The 23,046-nt window shown below is 43.4% G+C and overlaps 2 protein-coding genes across 2 annotated transcripts; both read left to right on the top strand.

The window, feature by feature from the left end:
* The first annotated feature begins 2,306 nt into the window (after nt 1-2,306).
* On the top strand, nt 2,307-12,400 carry LOC141756080 (NLR family CARD domain-containing protein 3-like). Its single transcript, XM_074615560.1, has 6 exons — nt 2,307-2,660; nt 4,637-6,446; nt 6,547-6,720; nt 7,836-8,009; nt 8,449-8,495; nt 10,287-12,400. Exons 1-6 carry the CDS (start codon nt 2,393-2,395, stop codon nt 10,844-10,846), a joined length of 3,033 nt encoding a protein of 1,010 aa, XP_074471661.1. The 5' UTR covers nt 2,307-2,392; the 3' UTR covers nt 10,847-12,400.
* Nucleotides 12,401-13,253: 853 nt separating this feature from the next.
* Nucleotides 13,254-22,625, top strand: LOC141756079 (NLR family CARD domain-containing protein 3-like). Its single transcript, XM_074615559.1, has 7 exons — nt 13,254-13,357; nt 14,424-14,700; nt 14,965-16,783; nt 16,885-17,058; nt 17,472-17,645; nt 17,846-17,892; nt 20,617-22,625. Exons 2-7 carry the CDS (start codon nt 14,433-14,435, stop codon nt 21,174-21,176), a joined length of 3,042 nt encoding a protein of 1,013 aa, XP_074471660.1. The 5' UTR covers nt 13,254-13,357; nt 14,424-14,432; the 3' UTR covers nt 21,177-22,625.
* Nucleotides 22,626-23,046: the final 421 nt, after the last annotated feature.

Genomic DNA, 23,046 nt, shown 5'->3' with positions numbered 1-23,046 from the left:
AAGCCTAAAGGCCCTATTTTAACCATTATATGCTATTTTAGCATATAATTATTAAATAATATTTATAATAAAGTAATTTTTGATAAATTTTGAGGTAAATATTGGGGTAATTTGGCAGTAATTCCAAAGAAATTTCAAAAAGTTTACATGCTAATTATCACCTACTTACCATGAAATTTGCGGACATAAAGTGTTACCTCCATTTCTGCTAATAGATCCCCCAAAATGTTTCACACTGGTCCTTTAAAGGACAGGTTCACAGCTTGTAGAGTCTGTTTTAGAACAACAGTCAGGCTCATATGAAGAGTGAAACAGGTTTAGCTGTAATCATTCCAACAGTTCATACTGGACATTAAATCATCTCCACCTATAACCGACAAACTTAATATGCAAAAGTTACACAATGAATTTACTGACTGAAGGAAAGTCAACAAGTGTCTGAACCAACAGAGGGGTGCAGCATGTAACTGCCTCTTTCCTTGTTTGTTTAAGGATCGTTATTGACTTTTTATCTGCTTTTATTACAATCCAGACAATAAACTGTCGTCTTTTTTTAATCTTCATCTTAGCATTGTGGATTTCCTGACCTGTAGGCCCCAGAGAGTCGGGGGTTAAAGGTCACAGCAGTGCCTGGAGCACCACAAGGATGTCTTCTTTCCCTTTCGCTGTACATCCTCTATCTCTTTACCAACGATTGGAGGAGTCAGTATAGTGATAGATAGACCCTGTTATCATTAATGTACTCTGAGATGGAGAGCATCTCATGGGCCTGTTGTAGCACATTAGATAGTTAGTTAGCACCATCTAGTGGACATCACCTGACCTGAGCTCTGCTACAGGTTAGACCGGTTCCACGTCATGCTGATTCATTCCTCATGATCCACCTGGACAGATCAAAAGCACAAAGGACTGACAAGGAAGAGAAGAGCAGCTTCTTCTCCCCCAGTGTTTCCTCGACACATGAAGGTGGAAAGTGTCCGTAAGTTGACCTGAGGTGAGTTCAACAGGTGAGAATCCAACCAGAGGAATCTGTAAATGTCTGATCATCAGGATCATTTTGATCACATCGTGCTGTATCACTGTAATGTTTCCTTGTGGTGACTTTCTTATACTTTAAAGTAGGCTTCACTTCCTGTTTGCCTGTACGGGAGAGTTACGTTCAAAATACTTTTCTTTTTACTTTTATTACATACTGCAGCTGCCCTTACAAAGTATCTACAGTTGCATGCAGTATGCATACAATTAGGGCATATTACTTCGTCACCATTGCACCTTGAACTTTGACCCTCTTGCTCATATCTCTGCTGAGCAGAGGATTGTGAGTCAGAACAGCAGGAAAAACATGCTGGCTTGAATACTGTAGAAGGCCATCCTGGTATTTTTGGCATTCTGCATTTGACATAATATGTATTGGGACATACTAAATCATTTTCTGGCATACTACATAGTATGGTAGTATGGGGACTGGAATGCACAGTCAGTGTTTGAGGTGTGGTTGCATGAGGTGTTTCTTCATAGGTGTATAGGAGTACCAACATGGGAGCTAACTGCTAATTCAAATTCACATCTGACAACTAAACACTTTTTTAACGTATTTTTTATACCATCTGTAAGATACTTGTGTGTGTGTCAGTGGAGGCTGGTCCATAGAGGCAGAGGAGGTTGATCCTCCTCTATTTTTTGAGAGGAAAGAGGGATATCAAAATATATTTAAAAAAATAAAATTACCAAATCTTAGTATCATTTATAAATTATTTTTTCTCTCTTCTTTGGAAAAAAATCCATTATTTAATAAAGTGTAATTGAAATGCCTCAACAGCGACCCTGCAGGGCAGAGGGGAAAGAGCAGCCTCTGTGTGAAGCATGGTGTGAAGTGGTGATGGGCATCTTGAGGGTAACAGCCCGGACACACTGAGGCTGCAGTGATTGTTTTTAAGAAATCTTAAAAGCCATGGGTTTACTGCTTAGTTTTTCATTTTACAAAAACATAGAGTTAATAATAAGTAACCTAGGCAACTAGTGTAGTAATAATAATAATAATTTATATAACACAAATGTAAGCACAAAGTTCTTTCCAGATTAAAAGATTTACAGAATAAAAATGAAAAAAATCTAAATCCCATGTAAGTCACTGATTCACTCTCATATCCACTATGTTCACACAGCTCTGTGACCAATGTATAGGAGCATTTTTGGTTCCTTGCTCTAAACAAATTTAACTTTTTTATATTTAAATTTTGAAGTTTTAATCCAAAAGAGGAAATTCATTTCATCAATGTGTGTTAGAAAAGTTAGAATCATTCTATATTGTGTATCAAAACTAATGAACCAATTTCAGTTATAACTCCATCTAAAATGTGTTCTTTCTTTTGGTATCTTCTAGATCTTGGAGATGGAGAGAAAGAAAATCTTCCAAATTTTGGAGGATTTGAACACGAAGGAATTTAAAGAATTCAAGTGGCACCTGCAGCTGGGGGTCCGGGTAGACTTCCCACCAATCCCAATCAGTCAACTGGAGAATGCCGACAGGATGGACACAGTGAATCTGATGGTGCAGACATACCATAAAAACACTACTACGGTGACCAGAATTGTTTTGGAAGAGATACCAAGAAATGATCTTGTGGAAAAATTACCCAACACTGTGTCAGAATCTACAGGTAAGTCGTTAAAAAGAGGGATATGACAAAGACAGATCTTGCATATTACACATTCATGCATCACGTAACAATTTTGTCCAGTGTCTGAGAGTGTCCGGTTCGGGGACCTCAGAATTGCGTCTCTGCTCTTTGCAGATGATGTGGTTCTGTTGGCTTCATCAGACCGTGACCTTCAGCATGCACTGGGGAGGTTTGCAGCCGAGTGTGAAGCGGTCGGAATTAGAGTCAGTACCTCCAAGTCTGAGGCCATGGTTCTTTCCCGGAAAACGGTAGAACTCGCCGGGAGTTAGTCTTTCCCCCAAGCGAGGGAGTTCAAGTATCTTGGGGTCTTGTTCACGAGTGAAGGTAAAATGGAGCGGGAGATGGACAGGCGGTTCAGTGCGGCGTCCGCAGTTATGCGGGCGCTGTACCGGACTGTGAAAAGGGAGCTGAGCTCGAAGGCAAAGCTCTCAATTTACCAGTCCATCTATGTTCCGACCCTCACCTATGGTCATGAGCTTTGGGTAGTGACCGAAAGAATGAGATTGCGGATATAAGCGGTGAAAATGAGTTTCCTTCGTAGGGTGGCTGGGCTCAGCCTTAGAGATGGGGTGAGGAGCTCAGACATCCGGAGGGAGCTCGGAGTGGAGCCGCTGCTCCTTCGCGGCGAAAGGGGCAAGCTGAGGTGGTTCGGGCATCTGATCAGGATACCTCCTGGACGCCACCCTTTAGAGGTTTTCCGGGCACGTCCAACTGGTAAAAGGCCTCTTGGCATCGGAGACCGACGCATGGGGTTCCCGTTTTGTGCTACTTTTGGACGGACCGGGGACGGCATGTCAATATAAGCTTGTTACCTGCATAGTGTCCTTTCAAAATAAACTTTGTTTTCACAGGAATGAAACGGTCGTGTTTGACGTTAACTTTACTGACTAGTGAGTCACGTGACTCACAGGGCTGATGATACCGACAAGTCATGTGACTAAAGACTGTCGTAACAAAATAAGTCAACATTACTTTTAGTTTCACACAGGACATGAACACCGGTGTCCTGGTTGAAAGTCTTGTTTGTTTGACCCACCTGCCCTTAGCAGATTATAACGATATTATTACTACGTCACTTGCTCCGGCCGTCGAATAACGAAAGCCCAGATCGTCACAAACTGTCGCTAAAGGGTGCCTCCGTGCGTCGGTTTCCAATGCCGAGGGGCACTGACCAAATGGCAGTATTTGACGAGTTGGGAGTGAGAACGGAAGTTTGCTTATCCAGTCTACATGAGTTTTGTGGACTTATGAGACTGTCCTTGAGGACCTTGTGGGGTTACTGCAGGAGTATGCCATACAGCTGCCATTTCTAAGGCTCTGTTCAGACCTGGCACAAACATACATCTTGAGGGATCTGATCACAAGTGGACGGCTCTAAGTACAGGCGTGAATGCATTCAATACGCATGGAGATCTGATCGCTCAGATCACATTCGGAGGTGGCATATGGCCACATTCCTTTAGCAGTGTGTACGCGAATGTGTCCTGGGCCACATTAAAGACTGCCTACTCAACAGACAACCCACTTGGATCCGCGGGGTCTCACTGAGCTCTTCATGTGAATAAACAGGCAGACGCGAGCGCTTGTACCCGCTTGTACCCAAATTCATGAATATGTAGGATACCACTACCGACATTCAGGAGTGTATCCTGTATGGCGGGTTAGCTTATCTGTTTTTTGGGCTACTAAAATTGATGGATGGATGGACTATCAAGAAAACAAATTAAAGCTTGGCAGGAGATGTGTGATTATATTATGCTTAAATGATTTCTTTAGTTAAAGTTATTGTTTGTCAAGAATTAAACTAGATATAGTGAAGCCCTTCTCATCTGAGATGAATCTCAGACAATATTCTGGCTAACCTCAGATGACCATCCAACAATTAGCTTAAGTTTTATTACTCATATCTACAGTAGCACTATCTTATTTGTGTCATGTCTTTTTTGTTCATTCAGAGATTACCAACTGTCAGGATAAACTCAAATCCAACCTGAGGAAGAAGTTCCAGTGTGTGTTTGAGGGGATCGCAAAAGCAGGAAACTCAACCTTTCTGAATCAGATCTACACAGAGATCTACATCACAGAGGGAGGGACGGCAGAGGTCAATGATGAACATGAGGTCAGACAGATTGAAACAGCATCAAGGAAACCACACAGACCAGAAAAAACGATCAGTTGTAAAGACATCTTTAACCTCTCACCTGGAAGAGATGAACCGATCAGAACAGTGCTGACAAAGGGAGTGGCTGGCATTGGGAAAACAGTCTTAACACAGAAGTTCACTCTGGACTGGGCCGAAGACAAATCCAACCAGGACATACAGTTCACATTTCCATTCACTTTCAGAGAGCTGAATGTGCTGAAAGAGAAAGAGTACAGCTTGGTGGAACTTGTTCATCGCTTCTTTACTGAAACCGAAGCAGCAGGAATCTGCAGGTTTGAAGAGTTCCCGGTCGTGTTCATCTTTGACGGTCTGGATGAGTGTCGGCTTCCTCTGGACTTCCACAACAATGAGATCCTGACTGATGTTACAGAGTCCACCTCAGTGGATGTGCTGCTGACAAACCTCATCAGGGGGAAACTGCTTCCCTCTGCTCGCCTCTGGATAACCACACGACCCGCAGCAGCCAATCAGATCCCTCCTGAGTGTGTTGGCATGGTGACAGAGGTCAGAGGGTTCACCAACCCACAGAAGGAGGAGTACTTCAGGAAGAGATTCAGAGATGAGGAGCAGACCAGAACAATCATCTCCCACATCAAGACATCACGAAGCCTCCACATCATGTGCCACATCCCGGTCTTCTGCTGGATCACTGCTACAGTTCTGGAGGAGGTGTTGGAGACCAGAGAGGGAGGAGAGCTGCCCAAGACCCTGACTGAGATGTTCATCCACTTCCTGGTGGTTCAGTCCAAACAGAAGAACATCAAGTATGATGGAGGAGCTGAGACAGATCCACACTGGAGTCCAGAGAACACTAAGATGATTGAGTCTCTGGGAAAACTGGCTTTTGAACAGCTGCAAAAAGGCAACTTGATCTTCTATGAATCTGACCTGAAAGAGTGTGACATTGATATCACAGCAGCCTCAGTGTGCTCAGGTGTGTTCACACAGATCTTCAAAGTGGAGAAAGGACTGTACCAGGACAAGGTGTTCTGCTTCGTCCATCTGACTGTTCAGGAGTTTCTGGCTGCTCTTCACGTCCATCTGACATTCATCAACTCTGGTGTCAATCTGATGGCAGACACATCGTGGATTGGACGTTTGACCTTCCTATGGTCTAAAGTATTTAGAGACAAATCTGAATCAACATATCTCTACCAGAGTGCTGTGGACAAGGCCTTACAGAGTCGCAACGGACACCTGGACTTGTTCCTCCGCTTCCTCCTGGGTCTTTCACTAGAGACCAATCAGAGCCTCCTACGAGGTCTGCTGACACAGACAGGAAGTAGCTCACAGACCAATCAGGAAACAGTAGAGTACCTCAAGAAGAAGATCACTGAGAATCTGTCACCAGAGAGAAGCATCAATCTGTTCCACTGTCTGAATGAACTGAATGATGGTTCTCTAGTGGAGGAGATCCAACAGTCCCTGAGATCAGGACGTATTTCCACGCAAGAACTGTCTCCTGCTCAGTGGTCAGCTCTGGGCTTCATCTTACTGTCATCCGAAAAAGATCTGGACGTGTTTGACCTGAAGAAATACTTCAGTTCAGAGGAGGCTCTTCTGAGGCTGCTGCCAGTGGTCAAAGCCTCCAACAAAGCTCTGTAGGTGGATAGATAAACAGCTGGTATATTAATAACATAAAACATGTGTAATAGTTTATAAATAAAACATGTTCCTTGTCTTATCACTAATTTTCTTCAGGCTGAGTTTCTGTAACCTCTCAGAGAGAAGCTGTGAAGCTCTGTCTTCAGTTCTCAGCTCCCAGTCCTCTAGTCTGAGAGAGCTGGACCTGAGCAACAACGACCTACAGGATTCAGGAGTGAAACTGCTGTCTGCTGGCCTGGAGAGTCCACGTTGTACACTGGAAAAGCTCAGGTCAGGATTCAGACTTTTTGCTAAACCGATTATAACACTGTTAAACATTCAAAGTTATGTCAGATAGCCACAATCTGTAAGCTTTTCCTTTTTAGCCTACATGGTTTTGTTACCAGCTCCAGACCTAGGGGACATCTGGAATTATAGTCAGGCGAGAAAGCAATACGGATCAATGCATAGACAGGTCCTGGAGTCACCTTCAGTAGCAGGAACTACCACAGAAGAGGTTGGAGTGCTTTGCCAGGTGTTTATACTTCTGTCTGTGGACAGATATTGTCACCGCGATAGCATCCCAACTAGGGATCGGGTATCGGGTCCGATACTGTGCTCATGTACTCGTACTCGGACTCTCAAAACGGCTCCGATACAACGGCACCGATACCACTTACGGTGGTGCGCTCGACCCCGCTGGGCCAGGATCCCACCTAAGCCGGTGCGCACCGACTCTCACTTTCATTGTGCCACGGGGTTTTGCATGCACCCTCTGACTCGCGCGTGTGTTACACTCCTTGGTCCGTGTTTCAGGACAGGTCGGGTGGGTTGCCGACATCGCCGCAGACCCCTGGCGCCTTTTACGTGGACTGAGCCCCGATCTGGCAGCACAACGCGGTCGGGGCGCATTGAGGACAGTCAGGCCCGGTCAGCAGTCGCACCGGGATCAGGGAGCCGCCCCCAGCGGGAGAGAGGGTGCAGCGAGCCTTTTGTCCACGGTGCGGCAAGGTCCGGGCGGGGAACGCTGTAAAGCTGCGGTCGCGAGCCACCTACGCCCCGAGCCTTTCCAAGCCGACCTACAGCCGGTCGCGGCGCACCGCCTCATATGCGGGACTCCCAGCCTGCCATGGGTTGCTCACACCCTCCAGCTGGCTGTTAACGAGGGTGTTTTGGCACAGAGAAGTACTCGTATTGGTACTCGGTATCGGCAAGTACCCAAATGTAAGTACTTGTACTTGTACTCGGTCTGAAAAAAAGTGGTATCGGTGCATCCCTAGTCACAACCATGCAAGATGCAGTCACAAAACTGTACAGGTACTAAACAGAAGTACTAAGGAGATGTTCTGTCTATTTATTGACTTTATTTACTGTATTTGACTAAAACTGTTGTCATATATCTCCAGGCTGTCTGGCTGCCAGGTCACAGGAAAAGGCTGTGCTGCTCTGGCCTCAGCTTTAAGATCCAACCCCTCCCATCTGAGAGAGCTGGACCTGAGCTACAATCATCCAGGAGACACAGGAAAAGACCTGCTTTCCGCTGGACTGAAGGAGTCACACTGGAGACTGGAAACTCTCAGGTATGGACAGACAAAAGTTAACATTTCGGCAGAGTTTACCATCTGCGATACTCAGAATTCTGTAGGTGAGTGTACTTGGGTTGAACGGTTAATCCAGGTATCTACTCCTCTATCTAAACCTGGCAGTGGGCTCTTCTTATTAAGCCAAACACAACTTCGGTGCCTTTCCCAGTCCCACACAAAGTCACTATGCTAATATAGGCAGTAGGGGATTTGTTAATTCTTAACAGGGAGGACAGACCCGGTTTGTTTTGTTCACCCGCGACTAGTGAACCACCCCATGAATGAGCCGTGGTCAGGGCCATAGATTCTAACTTACTGATGTTTCAGAGCCGTGGTCGGGGCCATAGATTCTAACTTCCCACTGAGAACGGTTATCAAATGTTTCTGTTTCTACAGTATGATAAAAGACAATAGATATCTGTGTTTCTTCCTCCAGTATGGACCATGGTGGAGAGCGGAGACTGAAACCTGGCATGAGGAAATGTAAGTGTGGATTCAGTGTGACAGATTTTTTATTATTTTGGAGAAAGTCAGTAGTTGTGATATTTTTATACATTAAAAACTTAAAAGAGCAATAGACCTTTTTTGTGGTGACGACTTGATTACGTCACGGTGTTAGCTTAGGGTGACCATATTTTCAAACCCCCAAACCGGGACACCTAAGTGTACCGAACATTCATGCACGCACGTCCACGGGCACGCGCTAGTATGCACGCACCAAAGGCGTTTTCATCAGGATGGCTAACTTGGCACACTTGTGGCGCATTTGAGCACAGAGTGGGATCAAAAGAAGGCGTTATCATAGGGGGATGCATTAGAGGCTGTGAGAATCATGACTTATCACATCCACTACTTCTCCCCCTTTAATAACAGGTCTATCCCCGTCATGACACACTGACAGTTTGGGAGTCCTGTAGAGAGTTCCCCTCAGAGGAAATGTATTGTTGTCTGGGCCTACGTACATTATTTTTCATCTTGTTTCGTCTCAGGCTATTATAATTGTGGAGCTCAGACGACATTTTGGCCAGGATGGAGACACCGTCCGGTTGAAAGACGGAACGGACGGTCCTGAGGGAGTTATAAGTGGAGCTAGATGGCTGTTGATGCGCAGAAGGAACTGTGTAGAATAATTAATCAAAATGACACGTTTGATGTGCACATAAGCACGGAGGGTTCTGCGGATCAAAACTACACTTAATGTAACCAGCGGATATCTGTTGCGTCCGTGCGTAATGTTGGCTTGACTGAGTGCAGCATCACTCTCTATAGAGATTGCAGCGGTGCGCTGTGCTGCCTCTCTGTATACTTATCTCATGCGCACAAATTAATGAATTAGTGGAACATGATAAATGTCTATGTAAGTATAATATTATTATTTTAATTGTAGTGAAAACCGGGACAATCTGTTAGTGACTGTTGAAAACCGGGAATTTTGAGTGTTTTACAGATATGTGTCGGGACTCGGGACACGTTAGCTTGAAACCGGGACTGTCCCGGACAAACTGGGACGTCTGGTCACCGTATGTTAGCTGGAGGCAAAACAAAGAAAAGACTGGAGGCTAACACTAGCAGGGGGTAAAGTTACACATCTAAAATGTCATCTTGCTGTGATGTTGGCTGCCAGAATCCAGATATCACAGACATTTGAGATGACAAACTGATTCGAGGCTCTAGCGAGCTACAATATCAGAGAAATGTTTCAGAGATGGAGAGTAAATGTTGCTAATATTTAGCCAATGGCTCACGACTGCGGTTAGCAGAAGGCTAAACTATTAGCAACCATTTCTCTCCATCTATGAAATGCTTTGCCGATATTGTACGACTCTCTCTTTGACTGACTTTACTGAAGGATAGTTAACTATAGGCATCCAAAGATTTATACGCCCTCAATTTATCTTTACAGCGCTGCCGTTGGCCACCAGCCCGCTGTTGGCCGCTGGTCGGACGGCTGACTGCTTAGCTAGCTACCTTGCTAATTCCACCATGCTGTCATGAAACACAGAAAATGAGCCGAACAAAGTTGTCCCTCATCTGGAGATAGCACTGTGCTTTCCTACGCTGTGACAAGAGTGTGTGGATGAAGCATTAAAATGTTAAATTTTACTCATTTAGCGACTGGCTAGTTAGCTAGCTACCTTGCTAATTCCACCGTGCTACAGAAAATGAGCATTGGTCCTTTAATAAAAATGTACATGTCATCAAGTAAAACAATTAACCTTTCAGTTGTGTTGGATGATAAACTGCTGCTGTATCATGTCTTGTTCTTTCCTTCAGATTTCTGTGATCTCATACTGCTCCCAAACACAGCAAACGGCAAGCTCAAACTGTCTGACAACAAAAAAAAAGTCACATGGGTGAGAAAGGAGCAGAAACATCCTGATCATCTAGAGAGATTTGACTACTGGCCTCAGGTGCTGTGTAGAAATGCTTTGCATGGTAGTAGTTACTGGGAGGTCAAGGTGGAAGGACTGGTTTCTATAGCAGTAACTTACAGAGGAATCAAAAGGAAAGGAGATGGAAATGACTGCAGGTTTGGAGGGAACGATCAGTCCTGGAGTCTCTCTTGCTCTGACAGTAATGGTTACTCGGTCTTGCATGATAATAAAAGAACAAACCTCCCCCTCTTCTTCTCCTCCTCTGGAAGAGTTGCAGTGCATGTGGACCGTCCTGCTGGTACTCTGTCCTTCTACAGAGTCTCCTCAGACAAACGGATCCACCTCCACACCTTCAACACCACATTCACTGAACATCTTTATCCTGGGTTTGGAGTCCTGAAGTTTGGTTCTTCAGTGTCTGTGTGTCGTCTGTATGAAGGAGAATCTCCTCCTGAGTAGAGAAACACTCAAACTGCTAACTGAAGGCAGCGGTTCGCTCTGTACACCATCACTGTTGATATTTGGTTCCACTGAAGAAAGAGTGAGCGCGTAGTCATGCAGCTCAGTCACCAGAATAAATATTGGTATTGTACGTTTCTATAAACCACGGGATACTTTGAATGTGGACATTTCTGAATCAAAAATGTGTTTCGTTTCAGTCTCGTATCACGCTTGCAGAAACATACAATGCCACGTGGCTAACATGAAACGATTGGTTAGGTTTAGGCAACAAAACTACTTGGTTAAGGTTAGAAAAAACATCATGGTTTGTGTTAAAATAATAACCTAACGTAGCGTAACAACGTAGCGTAACAACGTAGCGTAACAACGTAGCGTAACAACGTAGCGTAACAACGTAACAACATAACAATGCAACGCAACAACCCAACGTAACAACGCAAGGCAACAACAGAACGCAACAGCGTAACACCGCAACGTAACACCGCAACGTAATATCACAACGCAACACCGCAACGCAACACCGCAACGCAATGCGACACCGCAACGCGACACTGCAGCGCAACAACACAGCGCAACAACGCAGTGTAACAATGCAGCAACACAACAACGCAAGGCAACAACGCAACAACGCAACAATGCAACACAACAATTCAACGAAACCACGCAAGGCAACAACGGAATGTAACAACCATAAAAACGTAACTAGCATAAATAAACAACTACCTCCCATAGCGAACTGTCTTACACAAAGTAACATAACAAGCATAGCGTAAATTTAACGCACACATTTGGTTTCACATGTGACAGAAAACAGTGTTCCCCTGGGTAAAAGTCCCGTTTTAGTTTGACCCTTTCACCTCCCCTCCCAGAGACACACCTCACCTGAACCTATTTCTCTAGAAAATTAAAATGAAAGAAACGGTAACAGGAAGTGGTGGTGAACTGCTGAACACTGAGTCAGCTAGAACAGGAAACGAGTCTTTAACGAAGAGGCGAGAGGATGAGTATTATTTCTACAGTGTAAAACACCTTTTATTAGTAGTTGGTTTATTTCCTTTTATACGAGTATTCTGATTTATCTTATGTTATTGAGCTGAGAGTAATTTAGTCCATGTAGATATGATTCTATTCCATAATCCCTTATGTTTTGAGCACATTTAAATGGTGATCGCAAGTAATTGATTTTCTTTCATATATATCGATATGTGATCTTCTTTGCTTTTATTATTTCAATGTACAGGCAGTGGAAGTCTGCCAAAGATGAAACAGGATGTCAGTAAAAATAAAAGATGTTACTTGGAATGGATTATCCAATCGTTTGGTGATATTTAAGTTTTAACAATTTATGGATCCAGAGACGAAGGATGCTGGAAGAAAAAAAAGTATAAATGGAAAGAGACAACAGAAAACAAGGCTTTTTGGTTTTTAGCTTTTTACATAAGTTTGTGCTTTTTGAACATTTTAGGGGGGAAAATCTTTGTCATTAGAGCACTTTTGAACCGTTTTGATTTCTTATTACGTATGCATTATTTTTCTGTAACATGAAACCTTTTCATTATTGTTAAAAAAACAAAACAATAAAACTGTGTATTCTATACATTTCCAACCAAAGTCCTTGTTTTGCTCTTCCTCTGAGGGTGCCTGTGGGTCTTTAAAGAAAGGTAAGAGAGCTCCTGTCTTTAGAAAAAGTTGACAGAAGATGTCAATTTGTTATAAATTCCTAGCAGCAAAGCTAGATCCTTGCTATGGTTAAACCCTCTGAGACCCACAATAGACCTGTTTTTGTCTCTTTTAGGGGGATACAGGGGGTCTTTAGGGGGAGATAGCAGGTCAACAGTAGAGGTCACATAGAAGTGGTGTACATCATCTGAAAGCTGGAAACCTGAAGATTAATTTGAGATATATACATATATATATATATATATATATAAGATGTATATATATATATATATAAGATGTATAAGATGACAACGCTCGCCCCCACAGAGCCAGGGTTATCACAGACTACCTCCACAATGTGGGAGTAGAGAGAATGGAACGGCCTGCCAAGAGTCCACACCTCAACCCAATTCAACACTGGTATCAGCTTGGGCCTGAAGCTAGTGGAGGACCGGCTGGACGGCCTCATCAGAAGCTGCTTTCGGACCCCAGGAAGACTAGCCGGTGCCATTGGCATCAGCTAATGGGGATCCTTTTTTAAATAAATAAATAAATAAATAGACAAATCCTTAAATTTGCCCCTGTTATCATTAATGTACTCTGAGATGGAGAGCATCTCATGGGCCTGTTGTAGCTCATTAGATGGTTAGTTAGCACCATCTAGCGGACATCACCTGATCTGAGCTCTGCTACAGGTTAGACTGCTTTCCACGTCATGCTGATTAATTCCCATGATCCACCTGGACAGATCAAAAGCAGGAAGAGAAGAGCAGCTTCTTCTCCCCCAGTGTTTCCTCGACACATGAAGGTGGAAAGTGTCTGTAAGTTGACCTGAAGTGAGTTCAACAGGTGAGAATCCAACCAGAGGAATCTGTAAATGTCTGATCATCAGGTTCATTTTGATCACATCTGTAATGTTTCCTTGTGGTGACTTTCTGATACTTTAAAGTAAGTTTCATTTCCCGTTTGCCTGTACCGGAGAGTTGTGAGTGTTTGAAGTGTGGTTGCATGAGGTGCTTCTTCAAGTGTGTGTGTGTGTGTGTGTGTGTGTGTGCGTGTGTGTGTGTGTGTATATACATGCGTATATACACGTATATGTGTACAAATATATACATTGTTGGTTGTCAATCAAATAAAGTATGTACTGATGACACCATGTGATTGGATGTGGAGGTATCCTTGGCAGTTCATTTATTTTATAAATAGTAGTATTATAAATATTTATGGGTTTTTATTAAAGGGACTGTTTGTAACTTCTTACACGTATAAATCATTGCGGGTCGGTGTCCCATGCACGCTCGCGTGTGGCTACGCTGTTCAGACACAGACTCCAACACAAACTACACGGAAGCACCAAAACCACAAAGTTCTCACTGTGTTGAGCAACGCTCGTTCATGTATTTAGAGCGAGCAACAGGACACTGACTTTCGTTGACTTAACAGCCACAGATGTTGCTGTTAACAAGCAATTTCTGATTCTTACAAACAGTCCCTTTAATTTAAATACTCAAATTACTCAAATTAAATTATATAACACTTTACAGGCATCAATATACTGTCTGTATGTATGTTTTGCATGTAAATGCTGCACAGTGAGAATACAGAAAACATATCGCCCTGGACCCATTCACTGTTCCACCCACTTCCTCTTTTCTCTCTCTGTCTCTCTTTCTCTCTCTCCACTCTGTTCACACAGCTCTGTGACCAATGTATAGGAGCGTTTTTGGTTCCTTGCTCAAATCAAATTTAACTTTTTTATATTTAAATTTTGAACTTTTAATCCAAAAGGGGAAAATCATTTCATCAGAAGTGTGTTATAAAAGGTAGAATCATTCTATATTGTGTATCAAAACTAATGAACCAATTTCAGTTATAACTCCATCTAAAATGTGTTCTTTCTTTTGGTATCTTCTAGATCTTGGAGATGGAGAGAAAGAAAATCTTCCAAATTTTGGAGGATTTGAACACGAAGGAATTTAAATCATTCAAGTGGCACCTGCAGCTGGGGGTCCGGATAGACTTCCCACCAATCCCAATCAGTAAACTGGAGAATGCCGACAGGATGGACACAGTGAATCTGATGGTGCAGACCTACCATAAAAACACTACTACGGTGACCAGAATTATTTTGGAAGAGATACCAAGAAATGATCTTGTGGAAAAATTACCCAACACTGTGTCAGAATCTACAGGTAAGTCGTTAAAAAGAGGGATATGACAAAGACAGAGCTTGCATATTACACATTCATGCATCACTTAACACTTTAGTCCAGTAAAGTTATTGTTTGTCAAGACTCAAACTATATATAGTGAAGCCCTTCTCATCTGAGATGAATCTCAGTCAATATTATGGCTAACCTCAGATGAGGTTAGCCAGAAACAATTAGCTTAGGTTTCATTACTCATATTTACAGTAGCACTATCTTATTTGTGTCATGTCTTTTTTGTTCATTCAGAGATTATTACCAACTGTCAGGATAAACTCAAATCCAACCTGAGGAAGAAGTTCCAGTGTGTGTTTGAGGGGATCGCAAAAGCAGGAAACTCGACCTTTCTGAATCAGATCTACACAGAGATCTACATCACAGAGGGAGGGACTGCAGAGGTCAATGATGAACATGAAGTCAGACAGATTGAAACAGCATCCAGGAAACCACACAGACCAGAAAAAACGATCAGACAGGAAGACATCTTTAAAGCCTCACCTGGAAGAAATGAACCAATCAGAACAGTGCTGACAAAGGGAGTGGCTGGCATTGGGAAAACAGTCTTAACACAGAAGTTCACTCTGGACTGGGCTGAAGACAAAGCCAACAAGGACATACAGTTCACATTTCCATTCACTTTCAGAGAGCTGAATCTGCTGAAAGAGAAGAAGTACAGCTTGGTTGAACTTGTTCATCTGTTCTTTACTGAAACCGAAGCAGCAGGAATCTGCATGTTTGAAAAGTTCCCGGTCGTGTTCATCTTTGACGGTCTGGATGAGTGTCGACTTCCTCTGGACTTCCACAACAATGAGATCCTGACTGATGTCACAGAGTCCACCTCATTGGATGTGCTGCTGACAAACCTCATCAGAGGGAAACTGCTTCCCTCTGCTCGCCTCTGGATAACCACACGACCCGCAGCAGCCAATCAGATCCCTCCTGAGTGTGTTGACATGGTGACAGAGGTCAGAGGGTTCACCGACCCACAGAAGGAGGAGTACTTCAGGAAGAGGTTCAGAGATGAGGAGCAGACCAGAACAATCATCTCCCACATCAAGACATCACGAAGCCTCCACATCATGTGCCACATCCCGGTCTTCTGCTGGATCACTGCTACAGTTCTGGATGAGGTGTTGAAGACCAGAAAGAGAGGAGAGCTGCCCAAGACCCTGACTGAGATGTACATCCGCTTCCTGGTGGTTCAGTCCAAAGTGAAGAACATCAAGTATGATGGAGGAGCTGAGACAGATCCACACTGGAGTCCAGAGAACACTAAGATGATCGAGTCTCTGGGGAAACTGGCTTTTGAGCAGCTGCAGAAAGGCAACCTGATCTTCTATGAATCTGACCTGACAGAGTGTGGCATCGATATCAGAGCAGCCTCAGTGTGCTCAGGAGTGTTCACACAGATCTTTAAAGAGGAGAGTGGACTGTACCAGGACAAGATGTTCTGCTTCGTCCATCTGAGTGTTCAGGAGTTTCTGGCTGCTCTTCATGTCCAACTGACATTCATCTACTCTGGTGTCAATCTGATGGCAGAAGCAACATGGTGGATTGGACGTTTCTTATCCTACCTGTGGTCTAAAATCTTTAGAGACAAATCTGAATCAACATATCTCTACCAGAGTGCTGTGGACAAGGCCTTACAGAGTCCAAATGGACACCTGGACTTGTTCCTCCGCTTCCTCCTAGGTCTATCACTAGAGACCAATCAGAGCCTCCTACGAGGTCTGCTGACACAGACAGGAAGTAGCTCAACGACCAATCAGGAAACAGTTGAGTACCTCAAGAAGAAGATCACTGAGAATCTGTCACCAGAGAGAAGCATCAATCTGTTCCACTGTCTGAATGAACTGAATGATGGTTCTCTAGTGGAGGAGATCCAACAGTCCCTGAGATCAGGACGTCTCTCCACAGATGAACTGTCTCCTGCTCAGTGGTCAGCTCTGGGCTTCATCTTACTGTCATCAGATAAAGATCTGGAGGTGTTCGACCTGAAGAAATACTCTGGTTCAGAGGAGGCTCTTCTGAGGCTGCTGCCAGTGGTCAAAGTCTCCAACAAAGCTCTGTAGGTGGATAGATAAACAGCTGGTATATTAATAATATAAGACATGTGTAATAGTTTATAAATAAAACATGTTCCTTGTCTTATCACTAATTCTTCTTTAGACTGAGTTTCTGTAACCTCTCAGAGAGAAGCTGTGAAGCTCTGTCTTCAGTTCTCAGCTCCCAGTCCTGTAGTCTGAGAGAGCTGGACATGAGCAACAATGACGTACAGGATTCAGGAGTGAAGCTGCTATCTGTTGGCCTGGAGAGTCCACGTTGTACACTGGAAAAGCTCAGGTCAGGATTCAGACTTTTTGCTAAACCGATTATAACACTTAAACATTCAAAGTTATGTCAGATAGCCACAATGTGTAAGCTTTTCCTGTTTAGCCTACATGATTTTGTTACCAGCTCCAGCTCCAGACCTAGGGGACATCTGGAACTATAGTCAGGCGAGAAAGTAATGTGGATCAATGCATAGAAAAGTCCTGGAGACACCTTCAGTAGCAGGAACTACCACAGAAGAGGTTTGGAGTACTTTGCCAGGTGTTTATACTTCTGTCTGTGGACAGATATTGTCACCGCGATAACCATGCAAGATGCAGTCACAAAACTGTATAGGTACTAAATAGAAGTACAAACGAGATGTTCTGTCTATTTATTGACTTTATTTACTGTATTTGACTAAAACTGTTGTCATATATCTCCAGGCTGTCTGGCTGCCAGGTCACAGGAAAAGGCTGTGCTGCTCTGGCCTCAGCTTTAAAGTCCAACCCCTCACATCTGAGAGAGCTGGACCTGAGCTACAATCATCCAGGAGACACAGGAAAAGACCTGCTTTCCGCTGGACTGAGGGACTCACACTGGAGACTGGAAACTCTCAGGTATGGACAGACAAAAGGGCGACAGATTCTAACTTACTGATATTTCAGAGCCGTGGTCAGGGCCATAGATTCTAACTTACTGATATTTCAGAGCCGTGGTCGGGGCCATAGATTCTAACTTCCCACTGAGAACGGTTATCAAATGTTTCTGTTTCTACAGTATGATAAAAGACAATAGATATCTGTGTTTCTTCCTCCAGTATGAACGGAGCTGGAGAGGGGAGACTGAAACCTGGCATGAGGAAATGTAAGTGTGGATTCAGTGTGACAGATTTTATTTTTTTTTTTGGAGAAAGTCAGTAGTTGTGATATTTTTATATATTAAAAACTTGAAAGAGCAATAGACCTTTTTTGTGGTGACGTCCACGTCACGGTGTTAGCTGGAGGCAAAACAAAGGAAAGACTGGAGGCTAACACTAGCAGTGGGCTAAAGCTACACATCTAAAATGTCATCTTGCTGTGATGTTGGGCGCCAGAATCCAGATATCACAGACATTTGAGATGACAAACTGAGATTCGAGGCTCTAGTGAGCTACAATATCAGAGAAATGTTTCAGAGATGGAGAGAAAATGTTGATCATATTTAGCCAAATGGCTCACGACTGCTGTTAGCAGAAGACTAAACTATTAGCAACCCTTTCTCTCCATCTCTGAAACGCTTCACCGATATTGTACGACTCTCTTTTTGACTGACTTTACTGAAGGATAGTTAACTATAGGCATCCAAAGATTTATACGCCCTCAATTTATCTTTACAGCGCTGCCGTTGGCCACCAACCCGCTGGGCGGACGGCTGGCTACTTAGCTAGCTTAGCTCGCTAATTCCACTATGCTGTCATGCAACATAGAAAATGAGCCGAACAAAGTTGTCCCTCATCCGGTGATAGCACTGTGCTTTCCGTGACAAGAGTGTGTGGATGAAGCATTAAGTTGTTAAATTTTACTCATTTAGCGACTGGCTAGTTAGCTAGCTACCTCGCTAATTCCACCATGCTACAGAAAATGAGCCTTGGTTAGGGTGGCCATATTTTCAAACCCCCAAACCAGGACACTTAAGTAATCCGCACGTGCATGCACGCGCACGTCCACGCGCGCTCGGGCTACGGTGACCAGACGTCACGGTTTTTTCGGGACAGTCCCGGTTTCAAGCTGATGTGTCCTGAGTCCCGACACATATCTGTAAAACACGCAAATGTCCCGGTTTTCAACAGTCACTAACAAATTGTCCCGGTTTTCAATAAAATTAAAATAATATTTTACTTACATAGACGTTTATCATGTTCCACTCATTATTCAATTTGTGCGCATGAGATAAGTATACAGAGAGGCAGCACAGTGCACCGCTGCAGTCTCTATAGAGAGTGATGTTACGCACGGTCAATCCAACATTACGCACAGACACAACAGATATCCGCTTTTTACATTAAGTGTAGTTTTGATCCACAGAACCCTCCGTGCTTATGTGCACATCAAACGTGTCGTTTTGATTCATTATTCTACACAGTTCCTTCTGGGCCTCAACAGACATCTAGCTCCACTTATAACTCCCTCAGGACCGGCCGTTCCGTCTTTCAACCGGACGGTGTCTCCATCCTGGCCAAAATGTTGTCTGAGCTCCACAATTTTAATTATAATAGCCTGAGACGAAACAAGTTGAAAAATAATGTGCGTAGGCCCAGACAACAATACGTTTCCTCTGAGGGAAACTCTCTACAGGACTCCCAAACTGTCAGTGCGTCATGACGGGGATAGCCCTGTGATTAAAGGGGGAGAAAGTAGTGAATGTGATGAGTCATGATTGTCGCTCACAGCCTCTGATGCATCCAGCTATAATAAAACCTTCTTTCTGACCCCATGCCGTCATCAAAAACGCCTATGGTGCGTGCATATTAATGCATGCATATTAGCCCGTGCATATTAGCACGTGCCCGTGCGCGCGTGAATATTAGCGCGTGAATATTAGCGCGTGCATGAACGTGCGGTACACTTAAGTGTCCCTGTTTGGGGGTTTGAAAAAATGGTCACCCTAGCTCGGGCACACGCTAATATGCATGCACCATAGGCGTTTTGGATCAGGATGGCTAACTTGGTGCACCTGTGGCGCATTTGAGCATGGAGTGGGATCAGAAAGGAGGTATTATTATAGCTGGATGCATCAGACGCTGCGAGTGACAATCATCACATTCATTACTTTCTCCCTCTTGAATCACAGGGCTATCCCCGTCATGACGCACTGACAGTTTAGGAGTCCTGTAGAGAGTTTCCCTCAGAGGAAACGTATTGTTGTCTGGGCCTACGTACATTATTTTTCATCTTGTTTCGTCTCAGGCTATTATAATTGTGGAGCTCAGATGACATTTTGGCCAGGATGGAGACACCGTCCGGTTGAAAGACGGAACGGACGGTCCTGAGGGAGTTATAAGTGGAGCTAGATGCCTGTTGATGCCCAGAAGGAACTGTGTAGAATAATTAATCAAAACGACACGTTTGATGTGCACATAAGCACGGAGGGTTCTGTGGATCAAAACTACACTTAATGTAACCAGCGGATATCTGTTGCGTCCGTGCGTAATGTTGGCTTGACCGAGCGCAGCATCACTCTCTATAGAGACTGCAGCGGTGCACTGAGCTGGCTCTCTGTATACTTATCTCATGCGCAGAAATTAATGAATAAGTGGAACATGATAAACGTCTATGTAAGTTTAATATTATTATTTTAATTGTAGTGAAAACCGGGACAATTTGTTTGTGACTATTGAAAACCGGGACATTTGAGTGTTTTACAGATATGTGTCAGGACTCGGGACACGTCAGCTTGAAACCGGGACTGTCCCAGACATATCGGGACGTCTGGTCAGCGTAGCCTTGGTCCTTTTAATAAAAATGTACATGTCATCAAGTAAAACAATTAACCTTTCAGTTCTGTTGGATTATAAACTGCTGCTGTATCATGTCTTGTTCTTTCCTTCAGATTTCTGTGATCTCAGACTGCTCCCAAACACAACAAACAGCAAGCTCAAACTGTTTGACTACAACAGAAAAGTCACATGGGTGAGAAAGGAGCAGAAATATCCTGATCATCTAGAGAGATTTGACTACTGGCCTCAGGTGCTGTGTAGAAATGCTTTGCGTGGTAGTAGTTACTGGGAGGTCGAGATGGAAGGACTGGTTTCTATAGCAGTAACTTACAGAGGAATCAAAAGGAAAGGAGATGGATATGACTCTAGGTTTGGAGGGAACGATCAGTCCTGGAGTCTCTCTTGCTCTGACAGTAATGGTTACTCGGTCTGGCATGATAATAAAAGAACAGACCTCCCCCTCTTCTTCTCCTCCTCTGGAAGAGTTGCAGTGCATGTGGACCGTCCTGCTGGTACTCTGTCCTTCTACAGAGTCTCCTCAGACAAACGGATCCACCTCCACACCTTCAACACCACATTCACTGAACATCTTTATCCTGGGTTTGGAGTCCTGAAGTTTGGTTCTTCAGTGTCTGTGTGTCGTCTGTATGAAGGAGAATCTCCTCCTGAGTAGAGAAACACTCAAACTGCTAACTGAAGGCAGCGGTTCGCTCTGTACACCATCACTGTTGATATTTGGATCCACTGAAGAAAGAGTGAGCGCGTAGTCATGCAGCTCAGTCGCCAGAATAAATATTGGCATTGTACGTTTGTATAAACCACGGGATACTTTGAATGTGGACATTTCTGAATCAAAAATGTGTTTTGTATCAGTCTCGTATCACGCTTGCAGAAACATACAATGCCACGGGGCTAACGTGAAACGATTGGTTAGGTTTAGGCAACAAAACTACTTGGTTAAGGTTAGAAAAAACATCATGGTTTGTGTTAAAATAATATTGTAACAACGTAGCGTAACAACGTAGCGTAACAACGCAGCGTAACAACGCAGCGTAACAACGCAGCGCAACAACGCAGCGTATCAACGTAACAACGCAGTGTAACAATGCAGCAACGTAGCGTAACAATGCAGCAACGCAGCAACAACGCAACAATGCAACGCAAGGCAACAACGGAATGTAGCAACCATAACAACGTAACTAGCATAAATAAAGAACAACCTCCCATAGCGAACTGTCAGCGTAAAATAACAAAACAACGTTGCGTAACAAGCGTAAATTTAATGCACACATTTGGTTTCACACGTGACAGAAAACAGTGGTCCCCTGGGTAAAAGTCCCGTGTTAGTTTGACCCTTTTACCCCCCCTCCCAGAGACACACCGCACCTGAACCCATTTCTCTAGAAAATGAAAATGAAAGAAACGGTAACAGGGAGTGGTGGTGAACTGCTGAACACTGAGTCAGCTAGAACAGGAAACGAGAGGCCGTTAAGCATTCTGTTGTTTTCACACTTGGCAGACACTTAATGCTGACAATGAATCTTTAACCAAGAGGCGAGAGGATGAGTGTTATTTCTACAGTGTAAAACACCTTTTAGTAGTAGTTGGTTTATTTCCTTTTATACAAGTATTATGATTTATCTTCTGTTATTGAGCTGAGTAATTTAGTCCATGTAGATATGATTCTATTCCTCACATATAATCCATATGTTTTGAGCACATTTAAATTGATTTTCCTTCATATATATTGATATGTGATCTTCTTTGCTTTTATTATTTCAATGTACAGGCAGTGGAAGTCTGCCAAAGATGAAACAGGATGTCAGTAAAAAATAAAAGATGTGACGAAGGATCCTGGAAGAATAAAGTATAAATAGAAAGAGACAACAGAAAACAAGGCTTTCATTTTGGTTTTTATCTTTTTACAGACCTTTGTGCTTTTTGAACTTATTTGGGGGGGGGGACCTTTCCTTAAAAGCCTATTCGACTTTGTCATTAGAGCACTTTTGAACCGTTTTGACTTCTTATTACGTATGCATTATTTTTCTGTAACTTGAAACCTTTTCATTATTGTTAAAAAAAACAATAAAACTGGAGTGTATTGTATGCATTTACAACCAAAGTCCGTGTTTTGTTCTTCCTCTGAGTGTGCCTTTGGGTCTTTAAAGAAAGGTAAGAGAGCTCCTGCCTTCAGAAAAAGCTGGCAGAAGATGTAAATTTGTTATAAATTCCTAACAGCAAAGCTAGATAGAAGGGTACATCATCTGAAAGCTGGGAACCTGAAGATTAATTTGAGATGCATATATATATATAACATAACATAACATACCATAACATATATATACATATATATTTAGGACTGTCAATATTAACGCCACTAATTTCTTTAACTTGCGAAATTATTTAAATAACCCCTCAAAAATCAGATGGGCCGCGTTTTTTCGGAGGTTGTAGCAGGTTCAGTTTTGGAGCTAGAGTGAAGATACTGGTATCATATTAAACTAGAAAACCTGATGAATCCATCGTTACCAACCATGTCATAC

Source organism: Sebastes fasciatus, chromosome 18 (genome assembly GCF_043250625.1).
Source record: "Sebastes fasciatus isolate fSebFas1 chromosome 18, fSebFas1.pri, whole genome shotgun sequence".
Taxonomy (NCBI): Eukaryota; Metazoa; Chordata; class Actinopteri; order Perciformes; family Sebastidae; genus Sebastes; species Sebastes fasciatus.
The sequence above is the reverse complement of the archived record's forward strand: the minus strand, read 5'-3'. Positions and strand labels throughout refer to the sequence as shown.

Coding starts and splice junctions, on each gene's coding strand:
- LOC141756080 (XM_074615560.1), top strand. CDS start 2,393: ATGGAGAGAAAGAAAATCTTCCAAATTTTGGAGGATTTGAACACGAAG. Junction 6,447..6,546: donor AAAGCCTCCAACAAAGCTCT/GTAGGTGGATAG, acceptor AATTTTCTTCAG/GCTGAGTTTCTGTAACCTCT. Junction 8,010..8,448: donor TGGAGACTGGAAACTCTCAG/GTATGGACAGAC, acceptor TTCTTCCTCCAG/TATGGACCATGGTGGAGAGC.
- LOC141756079 (XM_074615559.1), top strand. CDS start 14,433: ATGGAGAGAAAGAAAATCTTCCAAATTTTGGAGGATTTGAACACGAAG. Junction 16,784..16,884: donor AAAGTCTCCAACAAAGCTCT/GTAGGTGGATAG, acceptor ATTCTTCTTTAG/ACTGAGTTTCTGTAACCTCT. Junction 17,646..17,845: donor TGGAGACTGGAAACTCTCAG/GTATGGACAGAC, acceptor TTCTTCCTCCAG/TATGAACGGAGCTGGAGAGG.